The following is a 20,501-nucleotide window of genomic DNA, read 5'->3' as shown; positions in this document are numbered from 1 at the left end:
TCTTATCAATTCCTACTTTCCCAAAATCCACTTCAACATCAGAATTAATCTCCACAAAAGCATCGTCATCAACACAAATCTTCTCCTTCATCTTATTATTCCCCTTACCCTTATCCTGTGAATCACTCTTATTACTTGTTTTCTTCTTACGTTTTACCTTACGTGAAGGAACAGGGTCCGCAGCACATGAATCAGATGAGCTGTCTTCCCTTACTGGTTTATAGGGCTCATCTTCTGAACTATCATCAGAACTAGTGTTAAACCCGTGCGATGCACGGGCTTATATTTAAATTTGATAAGTTAAATTAAAAATAATATTTTATAACCATATATTTTTTAAATTTAGTATAACACTATCATCGTCGTTATATAATAAACGTGTTAAATATGTTGTTTTATCTTTATTCAAAGTAAAATATAAATAGAAGAGTTTGAAGTTTATAATATTCTTGAACCATAAGGAGGGAGACATAAAAAAATAAGAACATATATAACTGTAATAATAGCATGTTAATTTTACACTAAATTTTATATCAAAAAGCTAATAAAAATTTATCGACAACCTAGTATCTTACTAACTTCATTAGAAAAGCAATTGGCATAGGATGTTGTGCTCCTTGTTACACATTTTATTTTAAATTTGAAAAAAGAGTTATAGATAAATTAGTTATATCTATAGTAAATATTTGTACAAAAGTGTAAACCATAACATGCTATTAAAATGAAAATAATATTATTCTTACCTAAATATTATTAAAAACCTATTTGAACACGACATTTGTTGTTGATGACTTTGGATTGCCGTCTTCGTCTAGAATTAAAACCCTGAGGCCACTGCGACTCTTAATTCTTGACAAAGCAACATAAAGTTGTCCATGGGTGAACACTGATTTTGGCAAATAAAGCCGTACATGTGATAATGATTGACCCTGACTCATGTTAATGAAAATTGTCTCCGTTGGAACTTAAATGGCAATCCTGAATCTGAAGAGATCAAGTTCATTCTTGGAATGTACACTTTATCTCCAATATTTCTATCAGTCACTAATGTCACTCCAATTACGTTGCTGCAAAGTTCGTTAACTATTAATCTTGTCCCGTTACATAAACCTGAAGTCTGGTCTATGTTTCGCAGTAGCATTACAGCGACTCCTAGCTTCAAAGTCAACTTGTGATTGGGTAGTCCCAAACATTTGATGTTATTTAGGAACTCTGGTGTGAACCACTCTTGTTGTACATCTTCATTCTCATCAGCTTGACATGTTGTGTCAGAGCTCAAATACTCCTTTTCCATCCCTGGAAAGATTGTCAAGACAAAATTGTTTACCTTCTCGACACTCTCAAGCGTGGGTGCAAGAATTGCCCTACTATGAAAATACCTGTAATCTGACATGTTTTGCAACAAATTTGGATATATAAAGTCTACCAAATGAGAGAGAGGGTCATCAGTAGTTGTAATCAATAGATCATCTGGGATTTCAACTTTTGATTCATCACCAACAACAGAGCCAATATTTCCATTTCCAACATCAAGTATCCAATTAGCAAATCTCTTCATTTCACCTTCATCTTGATCCGAAGAAGACATTAGAAGCCTCATATTCGTATGCAGTTTCAGAACCTTACAAAATGACCACAGATGGGATGAGTTAATAGCGAATGCCAATATATTGTGTCTACTTCTTTTCGGAATCACCAGAAGTATCTGTCTGAAATCACCTCCTAGAACAACAACCTTACCACCAAATGGTTGATGTGTCTTATGTTGATCGGTAACTGACATAAGATCCCTGAGCATCCGATCAAGTGCTTCAAAACGTCAGTTGTACCTTCCCTCGCATACAACATATTGAGAACTCAAAATTGGATCCTGTTTTGGATTTCTCTGATCTCTCCTCATACCACATCATGGCGTCGCAATGCCGACAAAAAAATTCTGGGTCACCAATATCTATCACATCTAATAATCACCAAGATAATAAATTGTTTCAGTTATATCTGCAACAAATACTTTATATAAAAATATACCTTTCTTTCACCATGTTAAGTATAAAAATAATATTTATAAAAGATTACCGAAGAATGCAATTTATGGATTAAAAAGATGAAATCATATAATACAAGTTCATTGTGCCAACCTCAAGATTTAAGTTTTACATGCACGTTAATCAAACAATAAAAATTACAATAAATCAATGTTCAAATACAAAAATGATCATATATAACCATATCTTAGTTTGAATTTTAAAACTTGAACACTAAACAATAATTTTTTGTTTATAAAAAACATAACAATAGTAAATAATAAAGTGCTGATATTGCTACTTCTTAAATTACCTGTATTCTCAGCAACATCGAATATGGCTAGGTATTCAATTTGCACAGAATCATCTAATATAGTCGTGTTTTCAGTAATATCCTCAACTTCTTCAAAAATTTTTGAAAGATTTATAGTCAATTCCTTCAAGAATGTTTTTCTTTATATTAGGTGTCTTTCTTTTTCAGCTATGCACACTTCTTCTAATTCTTTAGTATCTAAATTTGAATTAGATGTACTTGCTCCTGTAATCATTAGAGATAATACATCAAGTACTTTATATTATAAAAAAAGAAAAATAAATATATGTTAAATGTTTGAATCAGTTGAATTATGAATATATATTATGAAGGTAGTATTAAAGATAAAAGAAGTAAAATTTTAGCTTTGTGATAATTACAATCTATCATGCTTATCTTACCATGTCTCTTTTGAAGTAGCATAGTCTTCCTATTCAGTCTTGCATCCCTTTGCAATCTAATTCGATTTGTGTACTCCAATGAATCTATAATAATTATTTAGCATATACCAAAGATTGTTTTTAATAGACCAATTGAAAAGTTAAATGTTTGGTCTTTAAGTAATAAAAGCATATTAACATACGCTGGCTTTGTAACTGGTCGATATTGTTTGATGTTTGTTGAAGATGTTGCTGACTTGTCTGATGACATAGGCTATCATATGCTTCACGTGTGATACCCGAATTACTAATATCACTAATATTGGAAGTTGGAGACCTTGATCGATATGGTGTTGGGTTATTACCTAATAAGATAACTCGAGATATTAGTTTTGAACATATTTTATGTTAAAGTTTATAATTGAATAAATAGTAGGAAAATCAAAATACATAAAGTGCATGTACATTCACATAAGCAAGTTCCAAAAAAAAAATCATCCAAAAATAAATCTGTATTAATGCTATTTGTAATATTCGACAACACTGATTGAAAATGCACACCATTGGAACTATCACTCGAATTTCCTGTAATTTTTTCATAAACAAATTTAGTAACATATTACGAAGATAATGTAAATTAATAATTTATTACTTGTCAATAGCTAAATAATATATAGAAAATATTGTATTTTATGGGCTTTCATTCGACCAAAATACTCATGACATGTTAGTTATTTTGTATACCCAATAAAAACTAAATATATAGAACTGACATACTTAAAAATACCAAATAAAAAAATATATTATTCTAACCTAAAAACAAAAATGATAAAATAATTAATTTAATTTTTTATATGAAATCTACCTTAAATTGTGCTTCGCTTTGTATTTTCTTTGTCTTTTAATATCAATTTTCTCTTCAATATAATCTTGCTTCTCTTTAGACTTCTTACATCTTTCAATATATACCTAAAAATATTAAATAAATAAATTTTTTAACCAATTAAAAATATATATACATTATACATAATACATTTTTATTATCAAATTTTTTATACTATTAAAAAAATAAAGTAGTACACATATGACGGCGTTTGTTTTTTGTTTACATGTCCATCAAAACATAGACACAGGAGTACACAGGAGTACATGTATGGTGTTTGTTTAGTGAGACAAAAATGATGAAAGACATAGTCATACACAAACACCCATTAAAAACATGTATTTTGTGTCTCTCTAAAATGCTGAAACACTAATTTTTAATTTGAAACACTAATTTTTTTACAATTTTTTCTCATGTCTAACTTACCAAATAAAATATAAAATTAGTGTCTTCTTATACCAAATAAAATATAAAGATTTGTATACTATAAAGATTAGAGGACTCCTCATCAGAAGACATCAACATCACTGGGATCTTGCTACCCTGCCCCCTTTTCTGAGCCTTTGTACCTCCTATCCCAGTGGCAGACCTCAGGCAATACCTCCTATGAATTTTTGTTTGATTTGGTTTCGGGGTGTTCTTGGCCTTCTTTTTAAGTTTTTGTTCAATCGGCACCTTAACAAATGCTTTAACCCCTTTCTCCCTAGGTCGACTCACATTAGCAGTAGGATTCTTTTCATCATTTGGCCTAGCACCATCGTGTGGGGCAGCTGCAACATTTTCCTTAGCTTGCGTCCCAAAGTCCCTTACTTGATCATCAATGTGTACCATAACCTCCTTCCCTTCTATTAGTTCAGGTGACGAAACCTCATGTTCAATGTAGATATCAACAAGACCCGCATTCTGTGAACCCATCTCACACATCTCTCTTAGGTCTGCATCACTCTTTAACTTCCTCAATCCCTCCCCTATGCTCTTTCCTGGTACAAGCCACCAAACTTCCTTCATTCTGTCATAACCTAGCTCCTTATAATAATTTCTCAGGTAAAATACATCCAGCCTATCCACCTCAACATCACCAAGGCAGTTTCTGTTGTCCGGATAGTAACCAATCTTTTCATCTACACCATTTTCAAAAGTTCCTCCATGATGAAACATAATGTCTAGTACTTCATCCATCTGCGAGATAAGTAAACAAACAAATTAAACACATGCAATACTAACTTCTGACCATAACTAGAGAACTGTATCATTAGAGGAAACAACTCTTCTTGGATACATAAAAAAAACAGAGCAACCCAAACCCCATGCTAACAGCGTAACCACAAAAAACCTAACAACATATAAATCTAAACAAAACACCAAACGAAGATGAAATCTCCTACAATCAACACACCACGTGAAGAGCCATCAATAAAAATTCAAAAAAAAAAAAAAAAAACTTCAACTACACATTGTATTACTGACCTTGTTGTAGCTGACGATGACGATACCCTCTGCTTCAACAACTTCGTACATGTGGTGTCCTTCCTTCTCCTGCCAATGAACTCAGTCAAGAACGTGCCCTAACATCACAGCGTTCTCTTTCGTCCAAAGAAGAAACGTTTGAAGAGAAGTAGGAGAAAGACTAAACGAATGATCAACCCTCTCCCCAAGCAACCTTTTAATTTTCCTCCAGGGCAAAACGACGTCGTCCTGATTCATTAACACCCTCCAGGCAAAACGGCGTCGTTTAAGGCTGCCTACGTGGACCATAAGCAGCCAGCTCAGCACTCCGGCTGCTGAGTCACGCCAGAATTAGGTGGAAGGACCAAGATTTCGCACGGAGCTCAATCTAAAGGGTGCAATTATAGCATTTCGAAAGTCAGAGATAACATTAGTGCACATACTCAATCTGAGGAACTACTTTGAAAATTTACTCATATTTTAGCTGATTTCAACCAAATTCCTTCGAGAATATTATTTTGCCACATAAGTTGTTTCCAAAATAGTTGTTAAGTGTAATTTTTATATATATATTTTTTAAGTGGAAATTTAAGGATGGGTATAAGCCAAATCTGGCTATAACAATTTAGGCCTTGTGACGCATTTAACTAGTGTGAGACGTGAGTTTAGTCTATAAATATTAAACTTCACTTGTTATTGAATTTAGTATACGTAAAAGTATTTATGAAAAAATATAACAAATTAAAAAAAATTAATCACATTCTTTATTGTAAAAAATTTATTTATATATTTATTTATATTTTAATAAGTTCAAACCAATTCGTGAACCTGAATCTAAGTCTATTAATTAATTTAACCTTTTAAAAGGTTCTAGACATAGAATTATTAGTTGTATTTATACTTTTAAGAGAAACTAAGAGAAAAAAATGTGAGAGAAGATATTATATGATAATAAAAATCTAATTTAACGATATGAATTAAGGAAAAAATTGAAAAAAAATATTCATAATTGTTTCTACTATTTTCTTTTTTTTTTTCTTTTTTTCTTTTGTGTGCCGCCAATATAAATGACTTTCTTGACCTAAAATCAATGGTAAGTTGGGGTTTAAAAGACGCCATGCACATTGAAATTAGTACATTAAACAAACCAATGTATGTAATTATACAAAATGGTCCTCACCTGAACTGAATTAGCTAACAAGGGTGCTGTTTGTTTGATATTTATATGTGTTAATGTTATTGCTATGATTTTGCAGAGGGGACCATTTTTTTTTATATCCAACCAAACAGTAGGTAACATCGGACCATGACTCTGACCACTTTGGTTAGTTGTTTTTAAATCACTATTTATGGTATTAAGATCTTTTTTTTGGTCAGGGTAGACTTTTGTTTTTTAAATAGCAGGAGCTTGATTAAAAAAAATCAGAATAGTAATTTAAAGATCTTTTGTTTTTTAAATCACTATTAAGTTTTTTTAGTTTAGATGGTTTTTTTTATTTTTTAGAGAAAATGGGCTTGTGATTGAGTTGTTTCAGCTTTGTTCATGTCAACATTTATCCGAAAGTTGCTTTTTCAGAGCCCAATTTGGTTTAAATGATCCAGTTATAAAAAGTAATAAAAAAATGTTGGGTTAGAAAATAAAAGATTTTTCAAATTCGCGACTCCTTGTCCTACGGATTAACCTAATTTGATGTGTTTTGTTTGGGATTTGCATCTTTTAAATTTTAAATTTAATTTTAGAAAATAAAATATAATTTTTATTATTTATTTTATAAATAAGACTAAGAAAAAATATGAAAAAAAATATTTAAAAAAAAGAGATTATATTTTATCTTCTTAAATAAAAATTTAAAATTTAGAGGATTTAAATTTATTTTATTTGTGCCCTCTTTTTCTTTAACCAACAATATAAATAATTATATTTTATATTAATTATATAAATAATTATTTAAAAAACAAAAATAATTTTATATTATTAATATATTAAAATTAACTTTTTACAAGTATTTTTTTGTAATAACATTACAGTAATATAAATTTTTTAAAATATTAAACTACTTTTATAAAACGATTGTAAATCGGTTAAGAAGATCCAAGTCTCTATAGATAAAAAATAAATAATAAAATTTTTAGTTATTATTTTCATATGAAAGAGTTTGATTTTTTACTAATAATTAATTTTAACATTTGTTATCTAAAATTTAAAAGAATTTAACGTGTATATTTTTATATTTGATTAGGTATTGAGTCTGTTACACAAATAAAAATAATTAATTTTTATACTTGCTATTTAAACATAATATTTTTTATATATATAAAAATATAATTAAATATTAGTATAAAAAAATTTATATTGAAAGTTATAAAATTAATTTAAATTTATTTTTTTTAAAAATAATTGAATCTTGATTCTAAATTTAAATCATAACATTATATTTTTTTAAATTGTATGTAATAAATATTAAAAAAAATATGAAAATATAAATTAAAAAGTTAAGTAGTAAAAATTTAAAACTAAATAAAAAATATGTATATAATAATATTTTTTATTTAAATTATATTATATTATTAATTTTATTTTTTGTATAATAGAAAGGTAAAAAAAAATAGAGAATAAGAGAAAAGATAGAGAATGTCATATTGTATATTTTAATTGTCAAATTTGTAATTAGTCATTGATAATGATATATAAGAGAAAAAATAAAAATAAAAAAGAGGAGAGGAAAACTTTTTAATTTTAAAAGAAAAAATTTAATTTTAATTATAATAAAAAAGTGATATGTAATATATTTTAGTTGTAAAATTAATTATATATAATATATAATAGATTTTTTTTGTTGACTATATAGTGCTTATTTGGGCGTCATTATTTTGATAAAAAAGATATTTTTTTAATAAAAAAATATATTTTTTTGTTTTTAGCGTGTTTGCCAAATTTCGAATAGTAAAAGTAAAAGCACTAGTAAAATCAGAAAAAATATCTTTTTTGGGAAGCTATAATTTACATCTTTTTTTTAAAAAATTTTTTTCCTTAAAAAAAAAGATATTTTTCATGTAATAAATCAATAAAAAAGTACTTTTATATTGTTATATCCAAACATAATTGATAAATAAAAAGATCTTTTTACATGAGATACCAAAATATAAAATTACTTTTACTTTTTCATAAGATCTTTTAAAAAAGATAACTCAAAAAAATATCTTTTCTTAAAAAACTCACCCAAATAAATCCCTAATAAATAATAAATTTGAACTTGAAAGATAATTTTTAAACAAAATAGTGCAATATTAGAAGAGTCTTATAAGGGAAAAAAAAACGAACATAAATATATGAGAAAAATCGGTCTTTTAGGGCTCTCTCTTTCTCTCTCTCTCTCGGTTGCTCGAAACATTTGTTTCAATCTCTTCTTCCTTAACCTTCATTACATCCCCTTTTCACTGCTTCCAATTCCCTCTTTCTTTTCCTTCCTTTCTTTATTCTTTCCTTATTACTCTTTTCAATTCACTTCTTAAATTTCGATTATCAATCGTTCTTTTTAGTCGTTTATTGTGTTTGATTCCTTTGGACATTTTTGTTTTTGAAAAAAAAAAAAAAGAATTTTTCCCCTTTTCCCTTTTGGTTTGGTGTTGAAATCATGGGAAATTGCGATGAAGTGGGAGCATCGTCGAAGCAATACGGTGTGACGAAGCCAATTTCAAAGGCTGGCCCAACGGTTGCTGATATCCAAAGGACTAAGGAATTAGAGAAGGTTTGTGTTTAAATTCACTGTTTATGCTTTTGTTTATATTTGTTAATTAAATCAAATCAAATTAATTTTCTGAGAATTGTTTTGGTGGGTGTTTCTTCATGCAAGTTTCTGGTTGATTCTGGGCTTTACGAGAGCGAGGAGGAAGCTGCCAAGAGAGTAGAGGTTCTTCACCGACTTGGACAGGTAAACGCCTTAGTGGAATCAAAAAAACGATTTTTTTTTTATGTTATGTATATTTTGATTATTACACTTTTTGTTTAGATATATAGTATTATTGATGATGATGGTGCCAATTTATGTATGTTCGGCTTTATTAGTGTAGTTGTTATCAACATGCTACTGATAATTGATTGTAGTTATCAAATACTATATAATTATCTAATATATTATTTGTGTAATCACTTTGTTACTTTATCTTGTTTTGCAACAAGAATGTAGTTCATCTGAAGACTTAAATGGTAAGAGCATTCAATCATAAACTGAGTGCTTATGGTTTCATAGGATATGAAGACCTATATGGTAGACTATATATGTGAGATAACCTAACTCTAACCTCATAGTTTTCTTGTTAACAATTAAGGTTGTTGACTTTACCCTTTAAGTTGTGCCCTGTGGTTGCACTTTAGTGGAGCAAATCTTTACAATTGTGATTGTCATGTTTGCAATGATGTGTGGTATACAAGATTCAAAGCCTTCAAAGTAACTGTTATTGCTTATGATTTGTTTTCCATTTTCTTAGGTGTTAAAAAGTTGGGTGAAGATGCTTACCCGCAGAAGAGGATACACTGATCAAATGGTTGAGGATGCAAATGCCGTTATATTCACTTTTGGTTCTTATCGACTTGGTGTGAGTTTCTTTCTTCACCAACATGCACATCTTATTTTTTCTTTTTGTTTTTAAAACTGTTGAAAGAAGATCACGAAGCACAACTTTATGTTTTGATGTATTCTTTGCAAATTTAAAGATGTTCTTAAAGTATCTTTCGTCTTTGTACAATGTTTTAGGAGCATAATAATCTTGATTGCATGGGATATTGATAAACTTTTGATTTGATTGATAGTCAAACTTAGACCATTAATTTTACTACTTTGATGCATGTGATAAATTAAACTCCCTCTTTGGTGTAACTTCTAATATGTTTCCCAATATTTCCCAATGTAGAGTAATTTGTACGTAGTAGGCATGGCCTATTGTTAACTGTTGTAAAATTTTTAATTGTAAGTTGTGCGTGAAGCCGAACTCCAATCTTACAATACTTTTAATTGTAAATTGTTTCCATTCCTTTAATGAGAAATTGACTTCTTCACCTGCTTCCATGGAGTAAAGAAATTGCCAAATTGAGCATGTATTTTCCCATAGTTATTTGTAATCCCCTTCTTTTTTTGAATTTTTCTATGATGTAGGTTCATGGTCCTGGGGCTGACTTGGATACTTTATGTATTGGGCCATCTTATGTTAATCGAGAGGTAGATCGATACTGCAAATAAGTTGATTATCTTCATGGAATTGATTCTAAAATTTCAATTCTAATATTTAATATTTTTTCTTCAGGAGGATTTTTTCTTTGCATTGCATGACATCCTTGCTAACATGGAGGAAATAACAGAACTGCAACCAATTCCAGATGCTCATGTCCCAGTAATGAAATTCAAGTTTGATGGAATATCGATTGATCTACTTTATGCAAGTATTTCTTGTTTAGTTGTGCGTGATGTAAGTAAAAAAGTTTTGTTCTTCAACTTTTTTCCCCACTTAAAAATATGTTATAATGTCCAATCAGGTTTTAGTTCTAATTAGTACTGTTTCTTTTCAAATCAAGAAAATAAGCATATGTGAATATCAAGAACGGCCTTTTTAGCATTCAATTTGCTTACAAATGAATCTTTTGCTGCTAAATAAGTGTTCTCGATTTGATCTTTGATGCATTTAGGAGGTCAAAGATGTTAGAATTCAATTATTTTCTTTATACGATTGTATCATTATCATGAGTTGATTCTTTATTTTTTGTCCTGTATATTGGAACCTTTTTCCTATGAATATGCGCAGGACTTGGACATAGCAGACGTTTCTATTCTACAAAACATTGATGAGCCAACAGTACGAAGTTTAAATGGCTGCAGGGTTGCGGATCAAATTCTTAAGCTTGTTCCAAATGTTGAGGTATTTTTTAGGATTATTATTTTTTATTTTTCAAATCACACATTCCCCATAATTTGTTGTGTACCATAAAAATTCTGACATGCTATTTTTTTTTTTTTGCTGGCTGAACCAAAGAATTTTCGAACAACACTTCGTTGCCTAAAGTTTTGGGCGAAAAGGAGAGGTGTCTATTCCAATGTGAGTTATACTTTATTGGTTGCATTTCATTAATCATGTTATGTCATGTTAGATTTGATTCCCCAGAAATATGATTAGTGGCTCAGTGGTATTTGTTTATTATTTCTGTATTTACTTTTGCATACTTATTTCAGGTTACTGGTTTTCTTGGCGGTGTTAACTTGGCCCTTCTTGTGGCTCGAGTGTGCCAATTATATCCAAATGCAATTCCAAGCATGCTTGTCTCTCGATTCTTTAGGGTGTATACACAGTGGCGGTGGCCAAATCCTGTCATGTTATGTCCTATAGAGGAGAATGAGCTGGGGTTTTCTGTTTGGGATCCTCGTAAAAATCCTCGTGATCGAACCCATCATATGCCAATCATTACTCCTGCTTATCCTTGTATGAATTCTAGTTATAATGTTTCTACAAGCACCCTTCGTGTTATGATGGAGCAGTTTCAATATAGCAACAAGATATGTGGGGTAATACTTGTTAGTTATTATGTTCTTGAGTTTTTCAGAAGTCTATTAGATTTTAAGCTATAAATAATGACTTTGCTTTTGTTAAAAAAAAAAAAAATTTAGGAAGTTGAATTGAATAAGGCTCAATGGACTGCTCTATTTGAGCCCTATGCTTTCTTTGAAAGCTATAAAAACTACTTGCAAGTAGACATAGTTGCTGCTGATGTTGATGACTTGCGTGCTTGGAAAGGTTGGGTGGAATCACGCCTTCGACAACTAACTTTAATGGTATGTCTACTTATTTATGATGGTCAAATGAGGAATGTTTTAAAGGGGTTGCCATGTTGAGTAATTTTCGGGGGAGAACATCAACTTGATTTCTTTGTCTCATTAAATTCATTTGGATTTTATTGACAGATTGAGCGTGATACTTTTGGGAAGTTGCAATGTCATCCCTATCCTTATGAGTATATGGATATGTCAAGGCAGTGTGCACATTCTGCTTTCTACATGGGATTGCAACGGAAGTCAGGGGAGATTGTTCAAGAAGGTCAGCAATTTGATATACGTGGGACTGTTGATGAGTTTCGACATTCAGTTAATATGTACATGTTCTGGAAGCCGGGGATGGACATTTATGTTTCTCATGTTCGTAGAAGGCAAATCCCATCCTACGTGTTTCCTGAGGGTTATAAACGATCTCGACAGTCAAGGCCAACTGGCCAACTGGACAATCCTCATAAATCATCTCATGAGGATATCTCTGGAACTGAACATTGTGAAAGAAACCCAAAAAGGAAGTATGTTGATAAGGTGGGTGTGAAACAGGATATTGCAGTGAAAAAACAATTTAGTGTTCCGATGGATAGCTTCGCTAGAAGCAGGTTGAGCATGGGTTTTAGTGGTTTAACTGCTGAGATGCACAATAGTGGCCATGATATGATTGAGAGGACAAAGTCTCCTGAATCTGACACTGAGTGTGCCTCAAATTCTAGTGTGGTTACCTCTCTTACAAGTGATGGTGGTTCCTGTGAAGATGTTGGGTCTACACAAATAGCAGTTTCAGTTGAAGATCACAAGGGTGTTGACGGGACGATCAGTGGCAGGTTTCATGATACGGTGTGTGGGATACATTCTGTCTCACTAGTGGAAAATGAAGTGCCTAGAGGAAATGAAGTATTACAAAACGAGCTACAACAACAGTTGGAGGTTTTGGCTTTCAATTCCTTATATAGCTTTATCCATTTCTCATTAGTCCAATCATTTGATCAGCTCTTAGTTTTTTGATATTACTATAATTAGTTGTTGTGCCATCTTAGTTTTAAGAATTAATGTGCTAGTGCATTCATCAACTGCTTTCTATGTTACCACTATTACTTAGATGTCGTGAACTTCCTATTTCTGTATTTCATATGATGGACTACATTGAGCACTGACCAATTTACTTGTATTTTGTGTTTTTCTTTTTGGGGGCTTTATTGTGAAGCCAAATCAAATGCCAGGGATGGTTCTTAATTCTAAAGGAAGCATCGACTCGGATGCTGTGCAAAAACCAATCATAAGGCATGTTTTTTAGTTTAATTTGTGATTTCTATACTTGTCTCTCTGTCTTTTGTCTTTTATGAGTTCACTTGTTCCTCCATATATGGCAGGAGATTGAGACCTTGTGCAATGAAGTAAGAGGAGAAAGCCAGTAGTTCAGGTAAGTATTAGTTTAAATGCTGGCTTTCATTTCACTAATTTTTTCAGGCTTGCATGGTCTCTCTCAAGCATGCAAAAGTGGATAATTGACATTAAGCTGAAGAGCTGGGACAAGAATTAGTCTTGTCCTTTCTACAGTTCGTAGTTTCTGCGTGTCATGATGTCTATGTTTACTCTTAATCTAAGGTTTTAATAGGATACCCCCTCAACTTAGTACATATTTACAGTTTATGGCCGTTTCTTCAATGTTCTTTGATCCTACTGATGTTGAGTGTGGGTTACTCATTCCTTTTTCTTCTACCTTTTGGAGATAGTTATAGTGATAGTGTGGGGTGGGGACTTTGACTTTTGTTTTCTAGAAAGAACACACATTTATGAGCAATATATTTTTATATGTACTTCATTTGAGAGGATAGTTTAGTACAATGTTATAGACTCTACAATCTTGATTCTTTGTACATTTCTTGCTTTATCCTAGTACACTATTAGGGACCAAAAACCAGAAGCCGAAAAAAAAAAAAAAAAGAAAACAGCACAATTGCACAAATGATATTTTGTATCTAAAACAACCAATAACACTGCGTGAGAAGATGCTTTATTTAGAAAAGAAGATAACAAAAAATGGAACTTTATTTAGAAATAAGAATTAAAAGGATGAATAAAAAAATAGTTTCGAGTAGGGGTGATGATAAATTCAGATTTCGATCAACCTGAAAATTTGATCCCGAATGGGTGGTAGTTAGATCAAATTACAAGGAAAGTTACAAACTCGTGAATATGATCTAACTAGATTAAGACTCACATCATGCATAGAGATAAATTATTTATATTATTTATATAATATAAATTTAGAAGTTAATTTGTAAAATTTATTGTATGATATATTTATTTAATTTGTCAATTTATATGATTCAATAATATTATTATTCAATACAAAAATATACAAAAAAAAAAAACCTTTTTAATATGGATAATTGTGTTTAATGGTTATTTTATAATTTAATTGAATAATAATGAATTAAATTTAATTGATTAAGACGTTTAAAATTTTGTCTAGCAATATATCAAAATTAATTTAAATTTTATAACGGTTGATGATAAATGATAATTTAAAATAAAAAAATTAATTTAAAATTTAATAATTATAAAAAGTAAAATTATATTATAAATAATAAAAATATTCAATTAAAATTTATTCTCTTAATTATATATATATATATATATATATATATATATATATATATTATTTTTAAATAGTTATTTTTGTTTATTTTTGTTATGTGATATTTAAATACTATGGTCAAGTGATGTTAGTTAAAATATAAGTATAGATATTATTAATGTTTTGATAATTAAAAACGACATTTAATTTTTTAATTTTATTTTGCATGAATCATGACAACATGTATTTTTAATAATATTGTTACAACTAAATAATATTAAAAAAATATAAATTGTTGAAAGAAAAAGAAGTGATATATAGACGACAAATACACTATATAACTTATAAATACAACTACACAAAAAAATAGAAAAATTAATGAATACAATCACATAATACATACGTTTAGCAAATTTTAAAAAAATTATTGTCATCAACTAAATTCTAGTTGTGTAAAAAATTAGCAAGAATGGAGAAGGAGAAAGAGAAAGTGGTATGAAATTATGTGAGAAGAGATAAAAAAAATGTGTAAAGTAAATGCTGATTTATATAATAAATATAAGAATGAGTGATGGGTATGAAATGAGAAGAGAAGGAATTATATTTTAATTAAATTTTTACATGTTAAAAAGAATTAACATTAACATTAAAAACAATAGTGTAACCTACATAAAAATAAAGGGTAAAAGAATATGAAAAGTTAAAGCTTAAAGAAAATCCTATAATATTATAAAAAGATAAGTTATTACGAGGAGATAAAAGTACCATAACAAACCTATGACATAATGCAAAAATAGAAGTTTATGACACCTAGGAAAAAAAATCTTATGTGATAATATAGAGTAAAATCAAATGTCTAAAAATGATTGTGAAATTATCTTGTGCTTTCTTTTAATATATTATAATAAATAATAAAAAATCAATTAAAGTTTATTCATTTGATTTTGTATAATTATTTTTTATTTTAATTTTTTAAATAGTTATTTTTTTTATTTTTTAATTTATATTTAAATATTATAGTACAATGATAAATCTATTAGATAACATACAAGAATGAATATTATTAATGTTTTGATAATTAAAAATAATATTTAATTTTTTAATTTTATTTTTCATGAATCATAATTTTTAATAATGTTATTACAACTAAATGATATTAAAAATATATAAATTGTTAAAAAAAAAGTGATATATATTTTTGGTTCCTAAAAAAGTGATATATATAAAGTGACAAAGATAATATATAACTTACGAATACAATTAGATAAAAAAATAAAAAAACTAATGAATACAATCGTAGAATCATATAAAAGAGGGCCCAAAGGCCCAAAGAAATGCTAAATCCTACTGAGAAAGTAAGAATTATACACTGTTGTAACTCGTGAGTAGCTGCATGACCGAGCAAGTAGCAAGACTCAACCCACACGGCATGATATGCAGGTTCTATCTTTTGTATTTGAGATGTTGATTTTGAATTTGTTTCTTTATTTATCCACTTAATTTTGCATGTTCGGTTCATGTACATTGATTCACGTAGATTGATTACCATTCACACATTTACTTATATGTACACAATGTTAGACTTATGCTGTGCATGAAAAGGTTTTCAATCCCAAACAAATCCAGCTCAATCGGTTCATTGATTCCTTCATTTACATTTTCAGTAGTGTCGTCAAAATTGACAATGCCGAAAGGGAAGCAAAGAAAAGTAGAAGAGGAGGAATCAACAAGAACAGGAACCCCCAAAATAGACCTAATCAGTAGCTTACCGGATTCCCTGCTTTGCCACATTCTCTTGTTCCTCCCAACAAGATGTGCCATGGCCACCAGCATCCTCGCTCTGGAAGGATCTTCTAGTGTTGGACTTAAACAATAGTGAAGAGAATCCTTATTATCTGCCTGGTGGGACACATCGATTCATTGCTTTCGTCAATGCAGTTTTCGCTCAACGCAAGGCTCCCCATGTCAAGAAGCTTCGCCTCGCTTGTGTTATACCTAGAGGTGAAAAGAAAACCATCAAAACATGGATTCATACTGTTGTTGGACCCCACCTCCAAGAACTATTCCCCTTTCAATGAGTTTGGAAATCAACGTATCAATTGCCTGAAGAGGTATTAACCAGTGCATCACTCGAGTCTCTTGTTTTGAAAGGCCATGTGTTTTTGACTGTTTACGATGGATTGTTGATTTGCCATCCCTCAAGAACCTAGAGTTGGATCTCAACTATGTGGACCCAGACTTTGTTTTACTTGGTTGCCCGGCTCTTGAAAATCTCGAGCTCATTTTACAGGAATCGTTCCCACTTAATGCGAGCCAACCTCCTGAAATCCACATGCCTGATTCCTTGAAGCGGTTAACCTTAATGCAAGATATATTCGGAGAAGATATTAATGATATTGAGGATCTTGTGATAGACACCCCGTTACTCGAATACCTAAGTATCAAATTATGGGCAAGATGCCTGCAGGTTTCAATTAGCGATTATCCCAACATGGTGGAAGCTCATCTTGATATTGATCAAGACCAAGAGCTGGTTGGTTGGGTGCTTCAGCTTCTCAAGGCACTCCGCCAAACTAAACTGTTGGACTTGAGACTTTCCACTATGAAGGTAATATTCTTATTGTAATTCTGTTGTCCATTAAACGGATTACTCGATGTACTTATTCCAGTTTTTGGTGAATTTTAGTTATGTGTTGTGTTTATTATCTTCTTATCTTCTACACACAGTGCTTGCTTCGTGCTCCTGCTTTTGAGTTGCCAGAATTTTCCCGTTTACATAATCTAGAGCTTCAAATTCCATATTTCAACTCCGGATATCTGATAAAATTGCTTCATAACTGCCATATGCTTCAAGTTCTCACTCTTCATAATCGGGAGGTATGATCACTTCTCTAGTTTAGCTGTGTCTATTTATGTTCATTACTTGCATATTTTGATAAGTTTTGTTTATTGTTGCCAGAAATTTTCCACAGTGGAACCTGAGGAACCTAATTGTTGGACACTGCCAATGAAGGATCCTGATTGTGTTATATCACATCTCAAGATTTTTGAATTTAATGGATATCAAGACTCTGCAGATGAATACGCATTTGTTGCATATCTTTTAGAGAGAGGACCTATTTTGAAGACATTGAAAATCTATGCTCATCGAAATCTTGGCCTAAAGTATAAACATTGCATCCGCCAGGCATTATCTACCATACCGAGGAGCTCCAAAACATGCAAATTAAAAGTAGCCATCGGTTACATATGGTACAATCTCTCACCATCTCTATTCTCTCTTCGTGTTTTGCCTTAAAAATAGTATTAAATGAAAGACTGCATCTTTGGTCCAATTTATGCGTCAATATGACTTGTGTTCCTCAAATATTTGTTGAAGCTTTTGATTACTTTTTATAAGGATTAATTTGTCTGGTCTTGTTCCTTGGGCATGGAAAAATGAGCTCTTCAAATCATTGCTAGGGTTTGGTTTGGTTTGGTGGTTCTGGAATTTGCTTGTACCTTCTCCCTCAATGTCATAGAATATCTTTGACTTCTTTGGTGTTTGTTTCGCAAAACATACAGAAATTTTGCCCATTAGAATATGCATAATTTTCACAATTCAATATTTTTTACTTTTTTGGTGGTTGTTTCACAAAACATACAGGCCGTTTTTTATGAATATATTAGCAATGCAGTAAAATGGTTTATTGTTTATTAATTGTGAGTATTTTAGCCCCAAAGTTATGTTCTCCACTACATAATATTTTTCCCCTTTGATATATACTCTGCTGTTTAATTATGTTATTTACTTTTAACATGTAGAGCTTTATATACAAAAAAAACATATATTGTTTGGATGTAAATAGTTATTCAAACTCTAAATGTCATGGTTTGTAATAAATGGGTTCTCTAACTGGGAATTGAATTTATAGTAACTCTTTATGGAAGAATTTCATAGCACAATATTGCAGCCTATATTATTATGCATTTGCCAGTTTTGTTTTAGTCTTCCCCATATCAACATGCCCGTGGTGCAGTCCTTTTCATCATTAATAGAAATTTATCTCGCTGCCTGGTTTGCAATGCAACAAGTCTATGGTCAAAAGATTGTTGTTTAGTTAATCGTATGCTTTTAATTTCAATAGAAATGACATTCAAGAGGCAATAATTATTGTTTAATCTAACTATTTCGGTGGTGAGAATATTGAAGATCAGGTACACAAGCTTCCCTCCTCTTTTGGTTCGGGAAGGGTAGATGCATCAACCTTTCCCCTACAATGCTCAAATCACCATATGTATTTAACACTTTTGAGTAGATGACAGCTTCCTTGCCTTGTAGTAATGTGTAACTAACTATTGCTATAATGAACAATTGGAAATAGATGTAATGGGATTAGAGGAACTTCCACCATATGTTTTGATACATATGAATGATATGATGTATAGTATTAATGCATGCTTTTCAAAACTATGATTATCCATGTCATATAAAACTTAGGAAGAGTTTCAAGTGTACTGGAAATACCGGTGTTCTAGTTGTTTTAACCGTTGAGCTGAATTATAAAAAATATATATAATATATATTAATTAAAATCATTCTCTCTCTTTGCCGAGTTTGCTCTCATTTTATTCCTTTTATTTTTTTCCCTCCGCGTGTGTTTAATTTCAATATGAATAAAATGAACATCACTCATACTATCCAGAATAACCATTTGGGTACCGGGATAATAAACATCTCATGTCATGAAACCACTCATCCCAAAAGCTTAAACTGATAGGAAAAGGTAACACTAATGGTTATATCTCTAATATTGAATCGAACATCTCTAAACCCCCATTGTACACATTGTACAAATATTGAGTTGAAACTCATTTTGGCCCCTGAAATTTTCGACTGGCCTCAATTTCGACCTCCAAATTTATAGTTACCCAATTAACACTCCTAAATATTGGATTGTGCTCCACACTTGCCCCCGTAGCTATCTCCGTTAACGGAGATCTGATATGACACGTTCCACGTGGCACCCAACTTGCTAGAATGGATGTGTGATGAGTGAATGATGTGGCAAAAGTTGAATGAACTCATAGGTTCGAGACTTTGCTTAGGTTCGAGACTTTGCTGGAGAGATTGAGTTCATTCAACTTTTGCCACCTCAATCACTCATCACACATCCATTCTGCCATGTCACGTGGATACACACATTGTTAACTTAACGTGTCATATCAGATATCCGTTAACGGAAATAGCTATAGAGACAAACCTGGGATACAATCTAATATTTGAGGGTGTTAATTGGGTAGCTATAAATTTGAGGGTCAAAATTGAGGCCGGTCGAAAATTTCAGGGGCCAAAATGGGTTTCAACTCTACAAATATTTCATTGGACTACCTAACTTTGCAAAATTGTTTTGGCTTTTTTTTTTGCCGAATGAGATTTAAATCTAAGAATTTATACATATTAGTATATTACTCAATTTTTCACTATTAGATTATTTCAAATGGACTTACAAAATCAAATTTACCACACTCAAATAACGTATCATTAATTACTAATGTTTGCAACGATCACTGGAATCAATATTTCACAAGTGGTGTTGTGTGTATTCGGGAGGGAATTAAAAATTGATTTACGTGGAATAATGGTTTAATAAATTTGAAGACCTTTGTAATTTTACTCAGCATTTATTTGCATTTCTGTAATATAAAAGTTTTTAATCAGTCTTTTATAGCGTCCAAATTTACTTATTTTTTGGTGATTATATACGATACATATTTTAATCATGATACATGTATATTTAAAATTAGTCACTAATTAATTACTGTATATAAAAATATATATATATCTAACATTTCATAAAAAAGTTTTATTATACTATTGTAAACATAGTAAATTTGGTTATTTTAATAGTTGATTATTTAATTAAAAAATATGTAAATTAATATATATAAATATATAAGTATATAATAACTGATTTCATGATTAATTTATGATGTGCATATAATATTTTTATATAATTTATTTTTTATAGATATTAAAAAATAATTATAAAATACAAACATCATAGATTTATATATATTTT

The 20,501-nt window shown here is 30.4% G+C and overlaps 2 protein-coding genes across 3 annotated transcripts; both read left to right on the top strand.

The window, feature by feature from the left end:
- Positions 1 to 8,349: 8,349 nt before the first annotated feature.
- LOC107617331 (nuclear poly(A) polymerase 4) lies at positions 8,350 to 13,720 on the top strand. Its single transcript, XM_016319070.3, has 12 exons — positions 8,350 to 8,795; positions 8,901 to 8,978; positions 9,535 to 9,642; positions 10,200 to 10,262; positions 10,348 to 10,509; positions 10,843 to 10,956; positions 11,071 to 11,133; positions 11,268 to 11,597; positions 11,700 to 11,864; positions 11,994 to 12,785; positions 13,063 to 13,139; positions 13,229 to 13,720. Exons 1-12 carry the CDS (start codon positions 8,682 to 8,684, stop codon positions 13,254 to 13,256), a joined length of 2,094 nt encoding a protein of 697 aa, XP_016174556.1. The 5' UTR covers positions 8,350 to 8,681; the 3' UTR covers positions 13,257 to 13,720.
- A 2,068-nt stretch (positions 13,721 to 15,788) lies between these two features.
- Positions 15,789 to 18,892, top strand: LOC107617332 (F-box/FBD/LRR-repeat protein At4g26340-like). Of its 2 annotated transcripts, XM_088498064.1 has the most exons (5): positions 15,789 to 15,879; positions 16,104 to 16,550; positions 16,730 to 17,047; positions 17,167 to 17,316; positions 17,399 to 18,892. In XM_088498064.1, the coding sequence occupies exons 3-5, from the start codon at positions 16,772 to 16,774 to the stop codon at positions 17,735 to 17,737; spliced, it is 765 nt and encodes a 254-aa protein (XP_088354190.1). In that variant the 5' UTR covers positions 15,789 to 15,879; positions 16,104 to 16,550; positions 16,730 to 16,771; the 3' UTR covers positions 17,738 to 18,892. The 2 variants fall into 2 exon arrangements, with proteins under 2 accessions (XP_088354190.1, XP_016174558.1); XM_016319072.3 differs by having other exon boundaries at positions 16,104 to 17,047.
- Positions 18,893 to 20,501: the final 1,609 nt, after the last annotated feature.

This window comes from Arachis ipaensis, chromosome B9 (assembly GCF_059453495.1).
Source record: "Arachis ipaensis isolate K30076 ecotype BB chromosome B9, ASM5945349v1, whole genome shotgun sequence".
In the NCBI taxonomy this organism is placed as follows: Eukaryota; Viridiplantae; Streptophyta; class Magnoliopsida; order Fabales; family Fabaceae; genus Arachis; species Arachis ipaensis.
The sequence above is the reverse complement of the archived record's forward strand: the minus strand, read 5'-3'. Positions and strand labels throughout refer to the sequence as shown.